At 45.7% G+C, this 16,609-nt stretch overlaps 1 protein-coding gene across 1 annotated transcript in view; it reads right to left on the minus strand.

Annotated features, from left to right (window-relative positions):
* The window catches only part of LOC146174640 (uncharacterized), a 49,950-nt gene that overhangs the window by 18,118 nt on the left and 15,223 nt on the right, over positions 1-16,609 (minus strand). The window contains exons 5-6 of the mRNA XM_084585419.1: positions 13,966-14,034; positions 12,016-12,114 (exon numbers count right to left, since the gene is read on the minus strand). Coding sequence (XP_084441545.1) covers positions 12,016-12,114; positions 13,966-14,034 — 168 coding nt within the window. The remainder of the gene's footprint in view (positions 1-12,015; positions 12,115-13,965; positions 14,035-16,609) is intronic.

The raw sequence follows: 16,609 nt of genomic DNA on the forward strand, positions 1-16,609 counted from the left end.
TTACAGCATGTTCAATTTTCTCCATGTTATACTTCCTTATATCGGCCACCTTGCGCTTATTGATTAGCTTTGATATCTCGGCCAATTCGATCTGGTCTGTTGGATTGGAAGCTTTCATACTCTGGCGTTTCTTAATCAAATCTTTCGTCTCCTTAGACAGCTTGCCGGTATCCTCTCTAACTATCCTACCGCCTACTTCTACCGCGCACTCAGTAATGATATCTCTGAAGTTATTGTTCCTTGCCTCTAGGGTAATGTCGCCATCCTCAGTTAGAGCTGAAAACCTATTCTGTAGCGAGATCCTGAACTCTTCTGCCCTCCCCCTCACCGCTAATTCGTTGATGGGTTTCTTTCTGACTAATCTGTTGCGTTCCTTCTTCAGATTTAGGCTAATTCGGCACCTCACCATCCTGTGGTCACTGCATCGCACTTTCCCGATTACCTCTACATCTTGCACAATGGCGGGGGTTGAACACATTATGGAGTCGATTTCATTTTTAGTCTCTCCGTTAGGACTTTTCCATGTCCATTTCCGGTTCTTCCGTTTGCTGAAGAAGGCATTCATGATTCGTAAGTTATTGCGCTCTGCAAACTCAACTAGTAACTCCACCCTGCTATTCCTAGAGCCAATGCCATAGTCACCTACTGCCTTGTCTCCTGCCTGTTTTTTCCCTACCTTGGCATTGAAATCGCCCATTAGTACAGTACACTGCGTCTTTACTTTTCGCATTGCCGATTCTACATCTTCATAGAAGCTTTCAACTGCCTGGTCATCATATGTAGGTGCATAGGCCTGTACAACCTTCATTTTATACCGCTTATTAAGCCTAATTACGATGCCTGCAACCCTCTCATTAATACTATAGAATTTATCTATATTACCCGCTATATGCCTCATTCGGCCTCCTAACCTCACTAAGCCCTATGACATCCCATTTCATGCCCTCTAGTTCCTCTAACAGCACTGCTAAGCTAGCTTCACTAGCTAGGGTTCTAGCATTAAACGTTGCCAGGGTCAGTTTCCAATGGCGGCCTGCCCAGCGGAGCCAGGCTTTCTTAGCACCCCCTGCTGCGTCACAGGTCTGACCGCCGCCGTGGTCAGTTGTTCCGCAGCCGCTGGTGACTGAGGGCCGGGGTTTTATGGAGCTTATCATAGGAGGTTGTGGCCAATTACTGCACCAGGGGGGCCAAATCCTGTTCTGGTGAGGGAGTGCGTTACCGGAGGTGTTCACCAGCATCAGGTCGCACCCCAAACCTGTTTATGCAATTCCATCAACACGCGGATTTTTTTTCTTTCTTCTTTTTTTCATCCGGTGGAGAATTGCGCGGCACCGGGATTTGAGCCCCGGTCCTCTTGCATGCGAGGCGGATGTTCTACCGCTACGCCACCGCTACACCGCCATTCCATTCTGCATTCCATTCAGAGACTTGGAATGGGAGCAGTTAGGGATAAGGGTAGATGGAGAATACCTGAGTAATCTGCGATTTGCTGATGACATTGCCTTGCTAAGCAACTCGGGGGATGAACTGCAAATAATGATTCATGATCTAGACAGGAAAAGTAGAAAGGTAGGCTTGAAAATCAATATGCAGAAGACTAAGGTAATGTTCAACAGCCTCGGGAAGAAATAGCCGTTTACATTAGGTAGCGAAATACTGGAAGTAGTAGGCGAAACAGGTAGTAACCGCAGATCCGGACCACGAAAAGGAAATAATAAGAATAAGAATGGGATGGAGCGCATTTGGCAAGCACTCGCAGATTATGACTAGCAGCTTACCGGTATCGCTCAAGAGGAAAGTATACAACAGTTGCATCTTGCCTGTACTCACCTATGGGGCTGAAACGTGTAGGCTAACCAAGAGAGTTCTACTTAAGTTGAGGACAACCCAGAGGGCTATGGAACGAAAAATGGTAGGGGTAACATTAAGAGATAGAAAGCGTGCAGAGTGGGTCAGAGAAATAACTAAAGTTACCGACATTCTAGTAGAAATTAAGAAGAAGAAATGGACATGGGCAGGACACGTAGTGCGAAGAGAGGATAACCGATGGTCGCTGAGGGTAACAAACTGGATTCCAAGGGAAGGAAAGCGTAGCAGGGGGCGGCAGAAAGTTAGGTGGGCAGATGAGATTAAGAAGTTCGCAGGGGTCAAGTGGATGCAGCTAGCACAGAACCGGGTTAAATGGAGAAATATGGGAGAGGCCTTCGCCCTGCAGTGGGTATTATCAGGCTGATGATGATGATGATGATGATGATGATGATGATGATGATGATGAAATGATTTTTCGTAATCAATGAATGCTATGTATAAGGGCTGGTTATAACCCGAGCATTTTTCATGCCTTGGTTGACAGCACGAATATGATCGATAGTAGAGTATCCTTTCTGAAGACCTGCTTGATCCTTTGGTTGATATAAGGCTGCCCCGGTTCTAGTAGCGATTACTTTTATAAATAAGTTGTACGTAAAGGATAGTAAGTTGACTGGTCTATAATGTTTCAAGTCCTTTGCTCTCACTTTCTTATGAATTAAGATAATGTCTGCATTCTTCTAGGATCCCAGTACCGTCAATGTAATCAGGCATTGCGCATACAGGGGGGCCAGTTTTCTAGCAAGATGTTTTACCTCCATCCATAAAAAAATTGCAGTTGCCTAAGCCTCCCCAGCTACTTTCCCCCTTTTCATAGCCCCTAAACCTATTCTAACTTCTTCCTTCGTTAGTGGCCGAACGTCTGACTATTCTTCAATACTGCTAATGTTATAATTGTCTTGGCTACTTTGGCTACTGTATTGGTTAGCATAAAACTCGTTGGCTACTTTTTTTATCTTGTCCATATAAGAGCGCAACTCTTTGGCCCCCGTCCCTACGTTTCGCGGCGTCTCCACTGTCCCCTGTAGCCGGCTCCGCAGCCGAGGCAGTGCGCTGCTATCACTGCGCGCGCTCCTGGCGCCATTCAGGTGTCCACAGAAATAAGTGCCACATATACTACGTCTTTCCTTCCCTGTGAATTTCTGTGGACACCTGCACCATATAGCAACAATCTCACACTGACTATGTGTGTTGGTTTATAGGAAGAGAAAGACACAGCATCTGTCGCATTTTAAGGCGAAAACCTTTCTTGGCTCTGTTGTAGCGGCAGACAGCATGACAGAGCCGGTTAGGTGGCGAACGCAGAACGGGGTTTATTTTCACGGACACAGAACATGTAGGCATCTTGCCTGATGACGTCACACAATCGAACAACCTTGGACACGTGTCCATACACCACGTCATGTCATTTTCCTATTTCTTTAAAGCTGCAGTCTTTGCATCGGCCTTCGTTGTCGTGTAGACCTCAGCAATGCTGGTGGAGCAGAGACACTTGAAGCTTGCTCAGCAGGCTGCGATGTCATAGGCACTGGAACTGCGTCGTTGTGCCCTGAAGACTGCGGGATGCATTGCTCACTATGCAGTGAGGCCCGACGGTCTGTGTTGCCTGGGCTGGATGGAGCAGAGTCGTGCGCTACAGTCTTTAGTTTCCTAAGCGACAAAGACGCCCGACGGCAAATTTGGTCGATATGACGCCAGGTTGGGCACTTTGGAGCGTCAACCGTCACCAGCCGAGAGCCCGCGATGCTTTTGATGACACCTGGACACCATCTTCTCTCCTGGGCAAAGTTGCGCACCCACACTGGATCCCCGCACTGAAACCTGGATAGCTGTGTACAACTCTGAGATGTCGACGGCAGACATGCGTCTAACTGCGAGCGAACTTGGTCACCAAGCAGCATTTCAGAGGGTGACTTTCCGCACGGCAAGGGGGTGCGTCTGTAGTCGAGTAACACCCGCGCTAGTTTTGTCTCGAGGTCGCTCAGAGCCGACAGTTTGGAAAGGCCGTCTTTTATGGTACGAATAGCACGCTCCGCAAGGTCATTGGACTATGTATGATACGGCGCGCTGCGTAAGTGCGTAATGTTGTTGTCAGTGATGAATTTAGAAAACTACTGGCTTGCAAATTGAGGCCCGTTGTCTGACACGACTGTGTGCGGCAAGCCAAACCGAGCAAATAATTCACGAAGCCGCGCGGTTCTGACTTCAGTGATCGACGACCGGACAGGGTGTGCCTCGATCCACTTGGTATGCGAGTCGACGACTATCAGCAACATGCGTCCGTCAATAGGCGAGGGGGGCCTTGACCCCTTGGTTCCCGTTTCTGGCCAATTGATTGGAGTCTCGCGAGGTAGCATTGGGTGCGCTTGTGCACAGGGGATGTAGGAACGCGACAGATTTTCAATCTCACCATCCAAACCAGGCCACCAGAATAGCGTCCGAGCCAACCTTTTCATGGCAGATGCGCCTTGATGAGACTGATGCAGCATCGTCGTCATGAGGGCCCGAGCTATGCGAGCCACGAGAATCCGATGACCCCTGTAGAGCAGGCCGTCCGCGCTCGAAAACTAGTCGCCTGCAAAAATAAGGCCGAAGATGACTGTGACATGGCAAAAGTCGTTGCTGCCATCCATTGACCACAAACTTTCGTACAATACAGAAATCTTAATCTGCGTTCGTTAGTGTCCGTAAGGTACTATCCAGTACGTAAGATCTGTCAAGATTCTCAATTGAGAGCGAGTGTTCTGGTAAAGTTCCCTCGTGACAGACATTTGGGGTCGGCATGGGCAAACGGCTGAGTGCATCGGCATTGACATTTTGCTTCCCCGTCCTATATTGAATGCTGTAGCGATACTAGCTTAGGAATAGCGCCCATCTTTGAATACGTGCTGACGCCATTGGAGAGACCGGTCGACCTTCTCGTAGAAGTCCCACTAACAGTTGATGGTCCGTTACCAGCACAAACTCCCGGCCCAGCAGATAGTCTATAAACTTGGTTTCTCCGAAAACTATTGCAAGAGCCTCTCTCTCGTGCCATGAATAGTTCCGCTCGGCGGGCGTTAGCGTGCGTGAACGGAAAGCAATGGGCTTGTCTAGAATACCCACGCGATGCGTGATTACTACTCCTACACCCGATGGTGACGCATCGCATTCCAACCGCACTGGTTTGTTGGGGTCGAAAAATGTCAGAACTGGCGAGCTCAAAAGAATAGACTTAGCTGGATGGTAAGCGGTTTCCAGTGGGGTTTCACACTGCCCTTCCTGCTCTCTTTCAAGCAGCCGATACAACGAAGACAACACTGTAGGTGTGTTTGGGAGGGACCAATGGTAGTAGGACAGCAGGCCCTGAAACGAGCGTAATTCACTCACATTTATTGTATCGTTTAGTGACTTGACGAAGTGAAATGTGGACGTAGCCAGTGACCAGTGAAGAAACTGCTTATTCAGCAAGTATAGCGCACTCGGTGTGTAAGAGGGAGAGTGCATTATCGTGATAACAGAGCAGCGTGCTGCCCACAGCTTGGCAGCTAGCTAGTGCCCATGCGTGCGTCACCGACTGAATATCCGATACATCTTCCCTTCTCACAGAAAATAAATGTTTCAGCTTCTCGAACTGGTTTGCTCGAAAGTGGCGTCATATACAAGACGTTCTGGTGGCCTGGCTTATCTCTGTGATCACCGAGGTAGCATTGGCGGAGAACTTTGAGGGCTCGCTGTTCTCGCACTCGCTAGTGGGGATGCGATCCTTGGTGTCTGTGCGCCATAAGACGGTCGGCACAGTGGTGCGCAGACGCCTTCCTTGTAGCAGTTCACCTGGAGATGGACCGTCTTCCAAGGAACTGACTCTGTAACTCAACAAACCCAGCCAGAAGTTTTCATATGCTTCGTTTGATTTCTTCATGATTCTTTTCACCACTTGCACACCTTTTTCGGCGAGACCATTTAAAAGCAGGAAACGGAGACTAGAAGTCGCGTGCTGAAAGTCGTACAACTCTTGACTGGAAAACTGGGGGTCATTGTTGGTGCACATCTCCGTTGGATCTTGAAAACATTGCCCCGAGAGCCTCACTCACGGAGTGCGCAGACAGGTCACGCAGCTTTTCAACTTCTGGAAAGTTTGACAAAGGACCGTAAGCGCACAAGTAATGGCTGCCACCGTACTGAAAAATGTCAACACCAACGCGCAACCAGAGTTGTAGATCGAAGCATGAGTGCCTCAGCTGCCTGGTTGTAAGCATGCCTTCTACAGATAGCACACCGTTGTATTAGCGCTTCAATATCAGATTTCATTATTGGCCAGAAGACTAACTGCCTCGCTCTTTCTTTGCATTTTCCAATTCCTAGGTGCTATGTGTAAATTCTTTGAAAGATTTCCGCTCGCAGACGCGCCGGAATTACAACCTTCGTTTCCTTGAGAAGTATCCTATTCACGACTGAAAGTTCAGAAGCCGCTGACGCGAGTTGCCCCTCCACAGCTTGTCCTTTTTCGATGTTTTGCAATACCAACTTGAGATACGGGACGCATGCGGTCTCACGTGTGAGGCGTTAGATCATTGTGTCGCTGACGAGCGTTGACACCACGCTGACGGCATGGACCTCGACGTCGGTGGTATCCACGGCATTGCCGCCTCCAGGAACGGGTGATCTTGATAGCATATCTTCCAGGACCATCTGTTTGCCAGGACGAAATCCGATTGTGTAATCATACTTTAAAAGCCTCAGAAGGAAACGCTGCACTCGTAGGGGCATATCAGCTATCGCCTTCTTCGCTGTGTCGATAAACAAACCGCTGACGTCAGCGCTTATGTACAGCAGCACCTCCTATGCTACCCGTGGAATAAGGCAACTCACCTTCAATACTGAATGCAGCAGCAACACTTGTCACGTCAGCGGCATGTCCAACGAAGTTACCGATGCGCTTTCTCACGCCACGATCAGAGCAACGGACAACGGCCATCTAATCATAGGCTTCACAACCATGACTGCTGCTCAGATTGCTGATAACAAGCTACAGCTCCTTCGCACGCGAGCACGGCACCTCCCATCTTCGAAGACATTTTGCTCCCTGCCAGCAAAGTTTTTATTTTGTAATAGATCGACCGGGACGACCGTACCCATGCGTGTCTCGTGAATATCGTCAGACCTTCTTTGACGCCCTCAATTCTTTGGCTCACCCTGGTATTCGTGCCACCGAGAGACTCGTTACGTCTCGCTAAGTCTGGCCCAGATGAACATAGACGGTCATCGCTGGACGTACGCATGCCTCAGCTGTCAGCAGCTGAAAGTGCACCGCCCTAATGCGGCTCTTATTGGCTCTTTTCCGTGTACCGTCGACCGTTTCCGTCATCAGCACGTAAATATTCTCGGCCCTCTTCCGCCCTGCGGGAACCACCACCTGCACTGATAGGTTCACTAGGTGGTCGGAATCACTGCTCCTCGAGGCAATAACGGCGGATCCGACTGCTCACTCTCGTTACTTTCTGGATTAGCCGCTATGGTGTTCCGCCATTACGACCAACTGTGGCCATCAATTGGACTCCCCATTATTTGCCAACCTATCTTGCCTCCTCGGTGTCAATCACATTAAGACCACATCTTACCATTCGATATCCAACGGCCGCATCGAACGGTGCCACCGGCAACTGAAGGCTTCTGTAATGGCTTCGGCTTACCCTTCAGCATGGATCGAGCGCCTTCCTTTCGTTATGCTTGAAATCCGCACCGCATTTCACAGTTAGGTACCACAGCGGAGCTTACGTTTGAAACCACTCGTTTGAAATTCTCGTTCCCTCCCCAACCAGGTCAGCGGACGTTTCGGTCCGTCTGCCGCCTACGCAGTACTACGCTCATTGCCGTGCCTCCACGGCAATGTCAGTATTCTCGTCAGGTTAACGTGAGCCCCGATCTGCGCAGCCTTCCGTTTATACCGGTCATTAAGCTGAATTACAATATCTTCCACTGGCTCATTGAGGCTATAGAATTCATCTTTGTTGCTGCAGTATACATATTGACAAGGAGCCCTACTCCTAGTTCTCATCTTTCCGGTAAACCTTGATGCACAATACATGCCTGCCCTTCAGCACACTATATGCCTCACTTAGCCTCCTAACCTCACTAAGCCCTATGACATCTTATTTCGTGCCCGCTAGTTCCTCGAAGAGGACTCCTACACTAGTCTCACTAGCTAGGGTTCTAGCGTTAAACGTTGCCAAGGTTAGTTTAAAATGGTGGCCTGTCCGCAGCCAGACATTCTTAGCAGCCTCCACTGCGTTACAGATCTGACCACCGCCGTAGTCAGTTGCTCCGCAGCCGCTGGGAACTCAGGGCCAGGGGTTTATTAGATTATTCATAGAAGGTTGCGGCCAATTACTGCACCAGGGTGGCCAAGTCCTATTCTGGTGAGGGAGTGCGTTGCCGGAGATGTTGACCGGCATCAGGTTGCACCCCAAACCTGTTTTATGCGATTTAATCAACACGCGAAATTTTTTATATCCATTGGAGAATGGCGCGGTACCGTGATAAGAGCCACGGTCCTCCTGCACACGAGGCGGTTGTTCTACATCTACGCCACCACTGCGTTTATTCTATTGCTATTCGTAATAAAGTCATGTACTTGTTCCAGTTAAGACATTTGTTGGCATTTTATATTGTGCCCAGTAGCTCGTAGTTGGCTTTTTCTGTTCTGCTCCACAAGTGAAAATGAGGATTTTCTGATTCCATCTTTCAGGGGCAGGCTACGCACAAACCGACGTCAATGCCGGACGTCGGGCACTTTTAATTTTGTTGCATGAAAATGTGATTTGCCTTCTTCTAAATTTGAGTTAGATTTAAAGACGGAGAAGATATCGTGCCAGAAAAACTGGGCATCCTGTATACGCAATGCCTGATGAAATCGAAAGTACCTGAATTATGAAAGAACGCTAACATATCTTAATTCATAAAAAATGAGATGCTTAGAGCTTGCAAAACTACAGATCAATCAGCTTATCCGTTACGTACTAGGTATTTACTAATGTAATCTCTGATAGGATCAGGACAACCTTAAGCGAAGGATCGAGGACAAAACATCAATCAAATGATCAGGCAGGTTTTCGGAAAGGGTACTTTACCATTGATCATATCCATAGTATTAGCGAAGCGACAGAAAAGTGCACATAATATGATCAGCCCCTATTCATAGCATTCAATGACTATGTGAAAGCACTTGACTCAATCGAAACCTTAGCAGCCATGCAGGCATTGCAGATCAGGGTGTAAGTGAGCTATATGGGAAAGCACGTAAAGATATCTATAGTGGTTGCACAGCAACCATAGTTCTGCCTAAAGTAATGAAATATCAATTAAGAAAGGTGTTAGGCAAGAAGACACGATCTGCCCAGTGCATTTGTCAGGTGCTTAGAGGGCGTAGTCAAAGGCATAAAATGGAAGCAGTTAGGCGTCAGGGTTGATCAAGACTATCTCAGTAATATGCGATTAACTGGGGACCAATCGCAGAGAATGAATAATGATCTAGTCAGGAGAAGCAGAAAAGTAGGCCTGAAAATCAATATGCAGAAGATTAAAGTTTATTGTGAACAGCGCAGGAAAAAAACAGCAGTTCACAATAGGTAGCGAAGCACTGGAAGTGATAGGCGAATATGTCTACTTAAGACAGGTAGTAACCGCAGATCCGGACCATGAGAGGGAAATAACTAGAATAAAATTGGGATGGAGCGCATTTGGCAAGCACTCCCAGATTATGACTAGCAGCTTACCCATATGGCTCAAGAGAAAAGTATACAACAGTTGCATCTTACCTGTACTCACCTATGGGGCTGGAACATGGAAGCTGAAGAAAAGGACTCTACTTAAGTTGAGGACAACGAAGAGGACTATAGAACGGAAAATGGTATGTGTAACGTTAAATCATAATAATCATGCAGAGTTTTATAGGGAAATTACTAGAGCTACTGACATTCTGGTAGAAATCAAGAAAAGGAAATGGTGATGTGCAGGACATGCAGTGCGAAGAGAAGATAACCGATGGTCTCTAATAGTAACCATTTGGATTCCAGTGGAATTAAAGCGTAGCAGGGGCGGCAGAAAATTATGTGGATGGATGAGCTTAAGAAGGTCGTAGGGGCAAGTGGATGCACCTAGCCCAAGACCGGGTTAATTGGAGGAAAATGGGAGAGGCCATCGCTCTCTAGAGGGTACAGTCCTGCTGAGGCTGCTGCTGATATGATGATGATGATGATGAAATTTGAGTTTAGAGTTATCTTTTTTTTTTCTATGCATACCGCTATGACCGCCATAGAGGAGAATGTCCTAAGCTGTGTTTAAAGGCATTACGTCAGTGTTTATGTTTTTTACAACGAAATCAGTATTACTGACTTGTGTTGAGGTGAAGTGGAGCCTTCAGCCTTAGAGAGGCTGCACCCACCAGCCTCCTTTCAAATTTCAAAGACTGCTACCCTCAGTGCACTTTACCTCGAGAAACACGACCTATACCTGTAACCTATCTACTTAATTCCTGCGGAAGTCCTCCACCCCCGATTTCACGGAGCGGTCGAATTTAACAATATACAGGGACACCTGTGCGTTTTTTATTGACAGTGTGACGCGATTAGAAACTGTTGACGCTTTTACAGTAACATTTTATACCATTCTTGTATGGATGTGTATTGCATACCCCTGCATGTCTATTTGCAAAAAAGTATACATCTTTTAGGGTCATTTAATTGACGGCTGTTGTCGCGAGGAATGGGTCAGACCCACGCAAGGACGAGCTAGACACTACTCCTCTGAGCTGGTAAACGACACTTGCTTTATTTGCACTGATGTTTACAGTGTGGGGAGCAGTGGTGCTGTCTCGCGAGAACTGTAAATATTAAAGCTATGGCCGTTTTCCTCAAAGTATTAGAGGTGGCGATACGAGAGTATTGAAGGTTCACCGAAACATATAAATATATAAATAGCCTCTTAAGAAACATACAGTATTTCACGGGGACGTCACTTCCAGTTTGCAGAAATATGTATTCGATAATGCATTTTTGGATGAGACATTTAAAGCTATCGAATCTAACGCGACCACCCCCAGATTTAGGGCAGCTATTTACGCGTCGCCACCCTCCAGAAACGACATCACTTCATTCCATCTTAACCGTCAAAAGAAATTCTGTTGTGTGTGACGCATTGGCTTAGATTAAAACGTTATTTAGAGCGTAATATCAAAGAAATCATCGTAGGTAAATGCAGCTGCTTTCGGATATTTGTCAGATGAGATGCTTCATCATGCGATAAAGTTTGTATGCGATTGCGATAGAATCCCCATATAAACAAACGTTCTCGTCACTCACATATTCCTTAGTACCAGAAGTCGCGTTACTCAATAAGAAGGGTATACATCTATGTTTTCGATGCATTTACTAAAACGATTTGCAGCGCTAAAAGACGACACAGAGAAAAAAGATGCACAGGACGGCGCTACATGTGCACAGGACGGTGCACATGTAGCGCCATCCTGTGCATCTTTTTTCTCTGTGTCGTCTTTTAGTAACTATGAACCAACAAGCCCAGCTTGGAGTCTTGTTTCGATGCATCTTCAATGCATCCGTGCTAGCACCTCTAGGTGCCATTGGTAGGAAGTATCTATAACAGCTTGAAGACCCGAAAGAAAAACGTCAATAAAATACTGATGCAAATCTCAATGTAAAATCACCAACTGTTTCTGATGCCATAGGATTGACAATAAATATTGGAATTAGGTATATATCTGAATGTCTTACTCTCTTTATGAAAGGGGCGTGGAGAACCAGAGGCGCACCTTATTTTAGCGTATTACCCGCCGTGATAGCGCAGTTAGAGCATTCGACTTCTGTACCAAGGGATGTGGTTTAGAATTATGGGCGCGGCGGCCGCTTTTCGACGGAGGCGAAAAGCAACACCCCCGTGCGCTGTGCAATATAAGTGCACGTTAAAGAACCCAGGTGCTCGATACTTCCAGATCCCTCCACTACGGCATCTCTCGTAGCTGGATTCGCTTTGGAACCCTAAACCCCATAAATCAAGCCACCAATTTAGCGTACCCAAAAGTAGCAGCGTTGAGCAAGCTTAGTGCGCATGCAAAAATTTACCATTTAAACCTATGCGGACATGTTGACTTACCTTTACAAATGACGTAAAGAATACCCTCATGTTCCTTTTCTTAATTTCTTCTTTATTCACACCCTGGCACGTGCATTCCGACACACGTGCTGCATTCGCCTGAAAGCACGGTTAGTATGAAGTGTGTTTTGCGGGTCTCATACTAGACTTTGCGATACCTTATAGAAGTGTGTTGTATTATTATGCAGTGTTAATATTATCACAGCGGTTTCTTTATGGTTTCTGAACAAACATATTCTGAACACAGTTTACTTTTTATTTTGTGGATTCTGGCTCCTCGATTATGATTTTATGATTTTTTAATACTCAGCAGCTATGTGTTTACGTCATCTGCAAGCTTGAAGTAGCCAACATCATGCCTTATGATTGAGATGTACTGAGCTCAGAAAACTTAGAAAACTATAAACTGCCTAAAGATTCGGAGTAAACATAATAATTCGACGCTTTCCTCTATATAAAACCTAATTTTCGGAACGCCTCTTGTGGCTTTCACTAATGAATTCGTAGAACAATAAAATCAATGACATGTTATAGAAATTAAAAATTTTGCAATGATTTATCAATTTGTCAGCGCCATGTGGCTTTTGTTGGATGCTGTACGCACTAAAACCATCTATCCAGATTTCCCGATAAAAGAATTATACAAATACATCCAGGAATAAACGTATCCTAAAATGCTTAAGTTCTACAGATACTCTGTTTTGTGAGTAATATTATCTTATTACCGTATTAAAGTCTGTTGGCCAGATAGTAAATGATACCGACGAAGAGTGAGAAGAGGTTTTACAACTAGTGAGGAATCATCCGAGACGTTCTGTGGCTACCGTGCATAAAATGACGTCGGGAGTATACCTGCCTTGGCACTTTACTTATACAGGCGCCTTCATACACAGAAATATAGGAAACTTTTGCGACGCTGTTTGTTTATTCAAATGAAGTGCTTGCTCTCAACAAGAAATTTGCGTGGTCCACGGAAAGCATGCATCCTTGTATAGGAACTCTTATACGGCAGCACCAGCCTAAACTCCCAATCCCATTTAAGTCTCAGGAATTCTAGGTGTATTAAAGGTATCGCGACGCCCGCCTGCCATCATTTTCTTAAAGAGACAAAACGCTGTATTTTGAACTTTTAGTTTTACATTCTTTTGAAATCTTTTTTTCAACGCAACGGGAAGCTTGCTGTCTAAAGCGAGAAATTTCACTACGGTTTTGTCAGGAACGGCGTTGGATATGTTAAGCTAGAAGTTTTAGATGAGTGAATGCGTCTCTTTTTATGTAGACCGATGCTGGAAGCCATGATCGGCCAGCGCGATCCTAATTTTGCCTCAGCAAAAGTGTTGTTCCGAAACCTAATATACATCTTACCCCCAAACAGAAATTGAACATTTTTAATACGGGGTAGCGTCAAGTTCAGTTTGAAAACTCAATGTTGTTACAGTACAAGGCGTACGCCTCCTTGATGGAAAAGTTCAGTGCACCATTGTTACTGCTTTGAAAAAAAAAAAAGTATAAGAGCCTGATGCCATCTAGTGAAAAAAAGCTAAAAGTGACTAATCGATGATTGGAAGGAAGAGTTATTTTTTACAGAATGACGTGGTGAAGAAAGCGTAAATTATAATAAAGTATGCCGATCACACATGAAAGAAGAACTAACACTGCATATAAATCATTTTCACGCGATGTGGTCCCGTGAGATACTATAATACTGATAGTTGCAGCTTTTGGTCACAAGACGGCAGCGTAATGTGGCTTATGCATTTTTCGTTGCCTACTTAAAATGATAAATTATCGTTTCTTTGGAATTCTTATGCTCGATCATTATTGTACGAGGCAAACATTATAAACTCTCATCAAAATATTATGGCATATTTTGGCCAGTGAGTTCAGGGTATCCACGGCGCCATGTTTTAAATTGCCGTGTTCGTAGTAAGGGGCATGCACATAACTTACAGCAAATGACGCTCGCAAGCCAACGTGGTCTCGAATCTTTGCAGCAAGTACTGCCTGATCTCCTGTACTCTGTAAAAAATATACACCAAATTTGCAGTATGGAAATAGAGTTTATTGTAAATAGGATATTTCACACATGCCCTGCCGCGTCTGTGCAATCTCATTTAAGGTCGAGATAAATGTTTGCTTCATCATAGTGCGCAAATTTCCTTTATCATGTTGCAAGAAACGTGATACTGGATATGATGCTAAGATTTTACTGTTTTACGGTCAATTGTGTGATTGCTTTGGGCTTTTCGAGTTCACTCATATTATTGGAAGTTGTCAGCGTCTATCCTAGCTTTCAGAAAGCCACATATCGGATAAAAAAGAACAAAGAAAGGAATACAATTAAAGTAGTGGCTTTGGATTGGAGAAAGTCAAGTTGTTTTATTTACGTCAAAAGAATGCGCGTTGGCTCGGATAAAAATTGAAAAAGATTTTACTTGAAGGCAATCCGAGCCGCGTGCACAAGGCAAGCGCTCAGCAAAGGCTGTACAATGCGCTGAATAACGTCAGTGCTAATCTGATAGGAACGAGATAAAATCAGCTAATAAAACAGAATACGTTTGCTGCTGACAACAATGCTGCAGATAACCAGCGCATGCGTAGATAGTCCCTCTTTCCTTTTTCCCCTCCTTTCTTTCCTTCTCTATATATTTCCGAGCCGGAAATAAAGCGTCGTCTTTTCGCTCTGCGAATCTGCCTGGTTTTCATCGCGTAGCTGCCGGCCTTTGGCCAGTAGAACGCAACAACGTTCTTAAAGGAAAATATTATATATGTAGACATAAAAAAAGACTAAGTTCAATATGGAGGGCATGGTACGATACGATGAGGAAACAGAAAGTTGCCCTCGACGGCAAAAATAAAAATAACAAGGCACATACATACACATATATGCAAAGTAAATTTTACACACATATACAGTGACAAAGGGCATAAAGAATAAACCACCAAAGCCTTACGATCTCACACAGGTTACTTTCTTCCACACGTATTCCTCCAGGCTCCACATATTCTTCCTCACAATGAAGTACAACATCAAGCTTCTATATTCGGTGCGACAGAAAGGGATGAGGAGGAGGCGAATATTTATTTTCGGTCGAGGAATTTCATGTGTGGGGTGTATTCAGCCGCGTTAAAGGTAAGCTGAAGTGCTTTTCGCAAAAAAAAAAAAAAAATGAGTTATGTGCGACATTTTAGTTTTTTTTTCCGCTGAACGAGGCTATCATACTTAACAAATGTCAGAAAGGGGCGCAAACGACAGTTTTTACAAGAAAACAAGCACCAGCGGGACAGCTTTCCAAGCAAACGCCGCTTTGTCCGTAATTGGCTGGGCCTATCATGACGTCAAGCTTTGTATGCCAGGCCGGCGCCTGCGGTATTGCTGCGTGTGCGTTGCCTCAGGGGACTTGAGAGCTCGATTTAAAATGTTATCGGTTATTCGAACAATGTAAAACACCTTGAACACTTACCGTACGCGTTCGAGCAACCAGCCGTTCCAAAAAAAAAAAAAAAAAAAAAACGGTGCTATGAAAGACACCGTCGAGCACGTCGACAGCAAAAAGGAAAGTCAGCACATTTGCGCAAGTCGGAAAGCGCAAAAGTTGGCCCGCTTCAACAACTGCCATTTACACACTAAAGCTCGTTTCAGTAGCAAAAAAGGAATGCTATGCATTGTACATGATGCAATTCTAGTCTAGAGCGCGTTTATACAACCTTCGAGTGTTGCCCAAATGCGCAACGACAAACGCACGCGTGCTGCAGCTGCTGCCCGTCCTATCTTTGCAGCTACTTTTCGCGGTGCGCTGTTCAACGCAACGCCGAAAATAGCCCGCCTCCAGCCACATCCTGAAAACACACATGTTCGCAGCACCTACAGCGCCGGATGAAGCGAGCTTACTGGAAAGGTGTCGGCAGCGAGCGCACCGGACGGGAGCTCTGGACAAGCGCACTCCCTGGTCATTGTTGACGTAGCCGAGAACGGCGGTGAGCTGTGTAACAACAGTGAGCCGCGAATAGTGTTTTAAGTTCGGTATCCTTGGTCAAGCGTAACGACGGTGAAGCCAGGCGTGCAACAACGGTATTGACCCAAATAGGTGCGGGAACAATGACAGAAAGGCACCGGACTTCAGTTGCGCTGACTGAATACTGTCACGTAGTGGTGACAAGGCCGTACACGCCAAAGGAAAAGACAGGCGTGATGGTACTGAAATAACTCTTTATTGGGGCTGACTTGCGCCCGCAAAAGAACTAAGCAACTCGGCGGCGGATATAGCAACAAACGTGTTCGTCGGTCGTTGAACAAATAATGCCCGTCACACTCGTCAACGCTCAATTTAAAGGCTGCTCAGAACACTCTAGATAACGTCGCAAGCAGCTACCAGCACAAGCTGGAACATTGTAGAAAGACACACGAGTGGCCGGAATCTTCGGGACAGATCTCGGTGCATCTTTCGCTACAACGAAATTGATAAAGGTGTGACTCACAACATCGAGCATTAACAAAGATTACGGAACTGATACGCGGTCCAGAATCAGTGTGATAAGCCTGTATGCCGGCGGCTGTTTAAAAACACCAAATACTGTTTTGAAGGTTTCGCGG

This window comes from Amblyomma maculatum, chromosome 11 (assembly GCF_055883805.1).
Source record: "Amblyomma maculatum isolate TAMU_Amacu chromosome 11, ASM5588380v1, whole genome shotgun sequence".
Lineage (NCBI taxonomy): Eukaryota > Metazoa > Arthropoda > Arachnida > Ixodida > Ixodidae > Amblyomma > Amblyomma maculatum.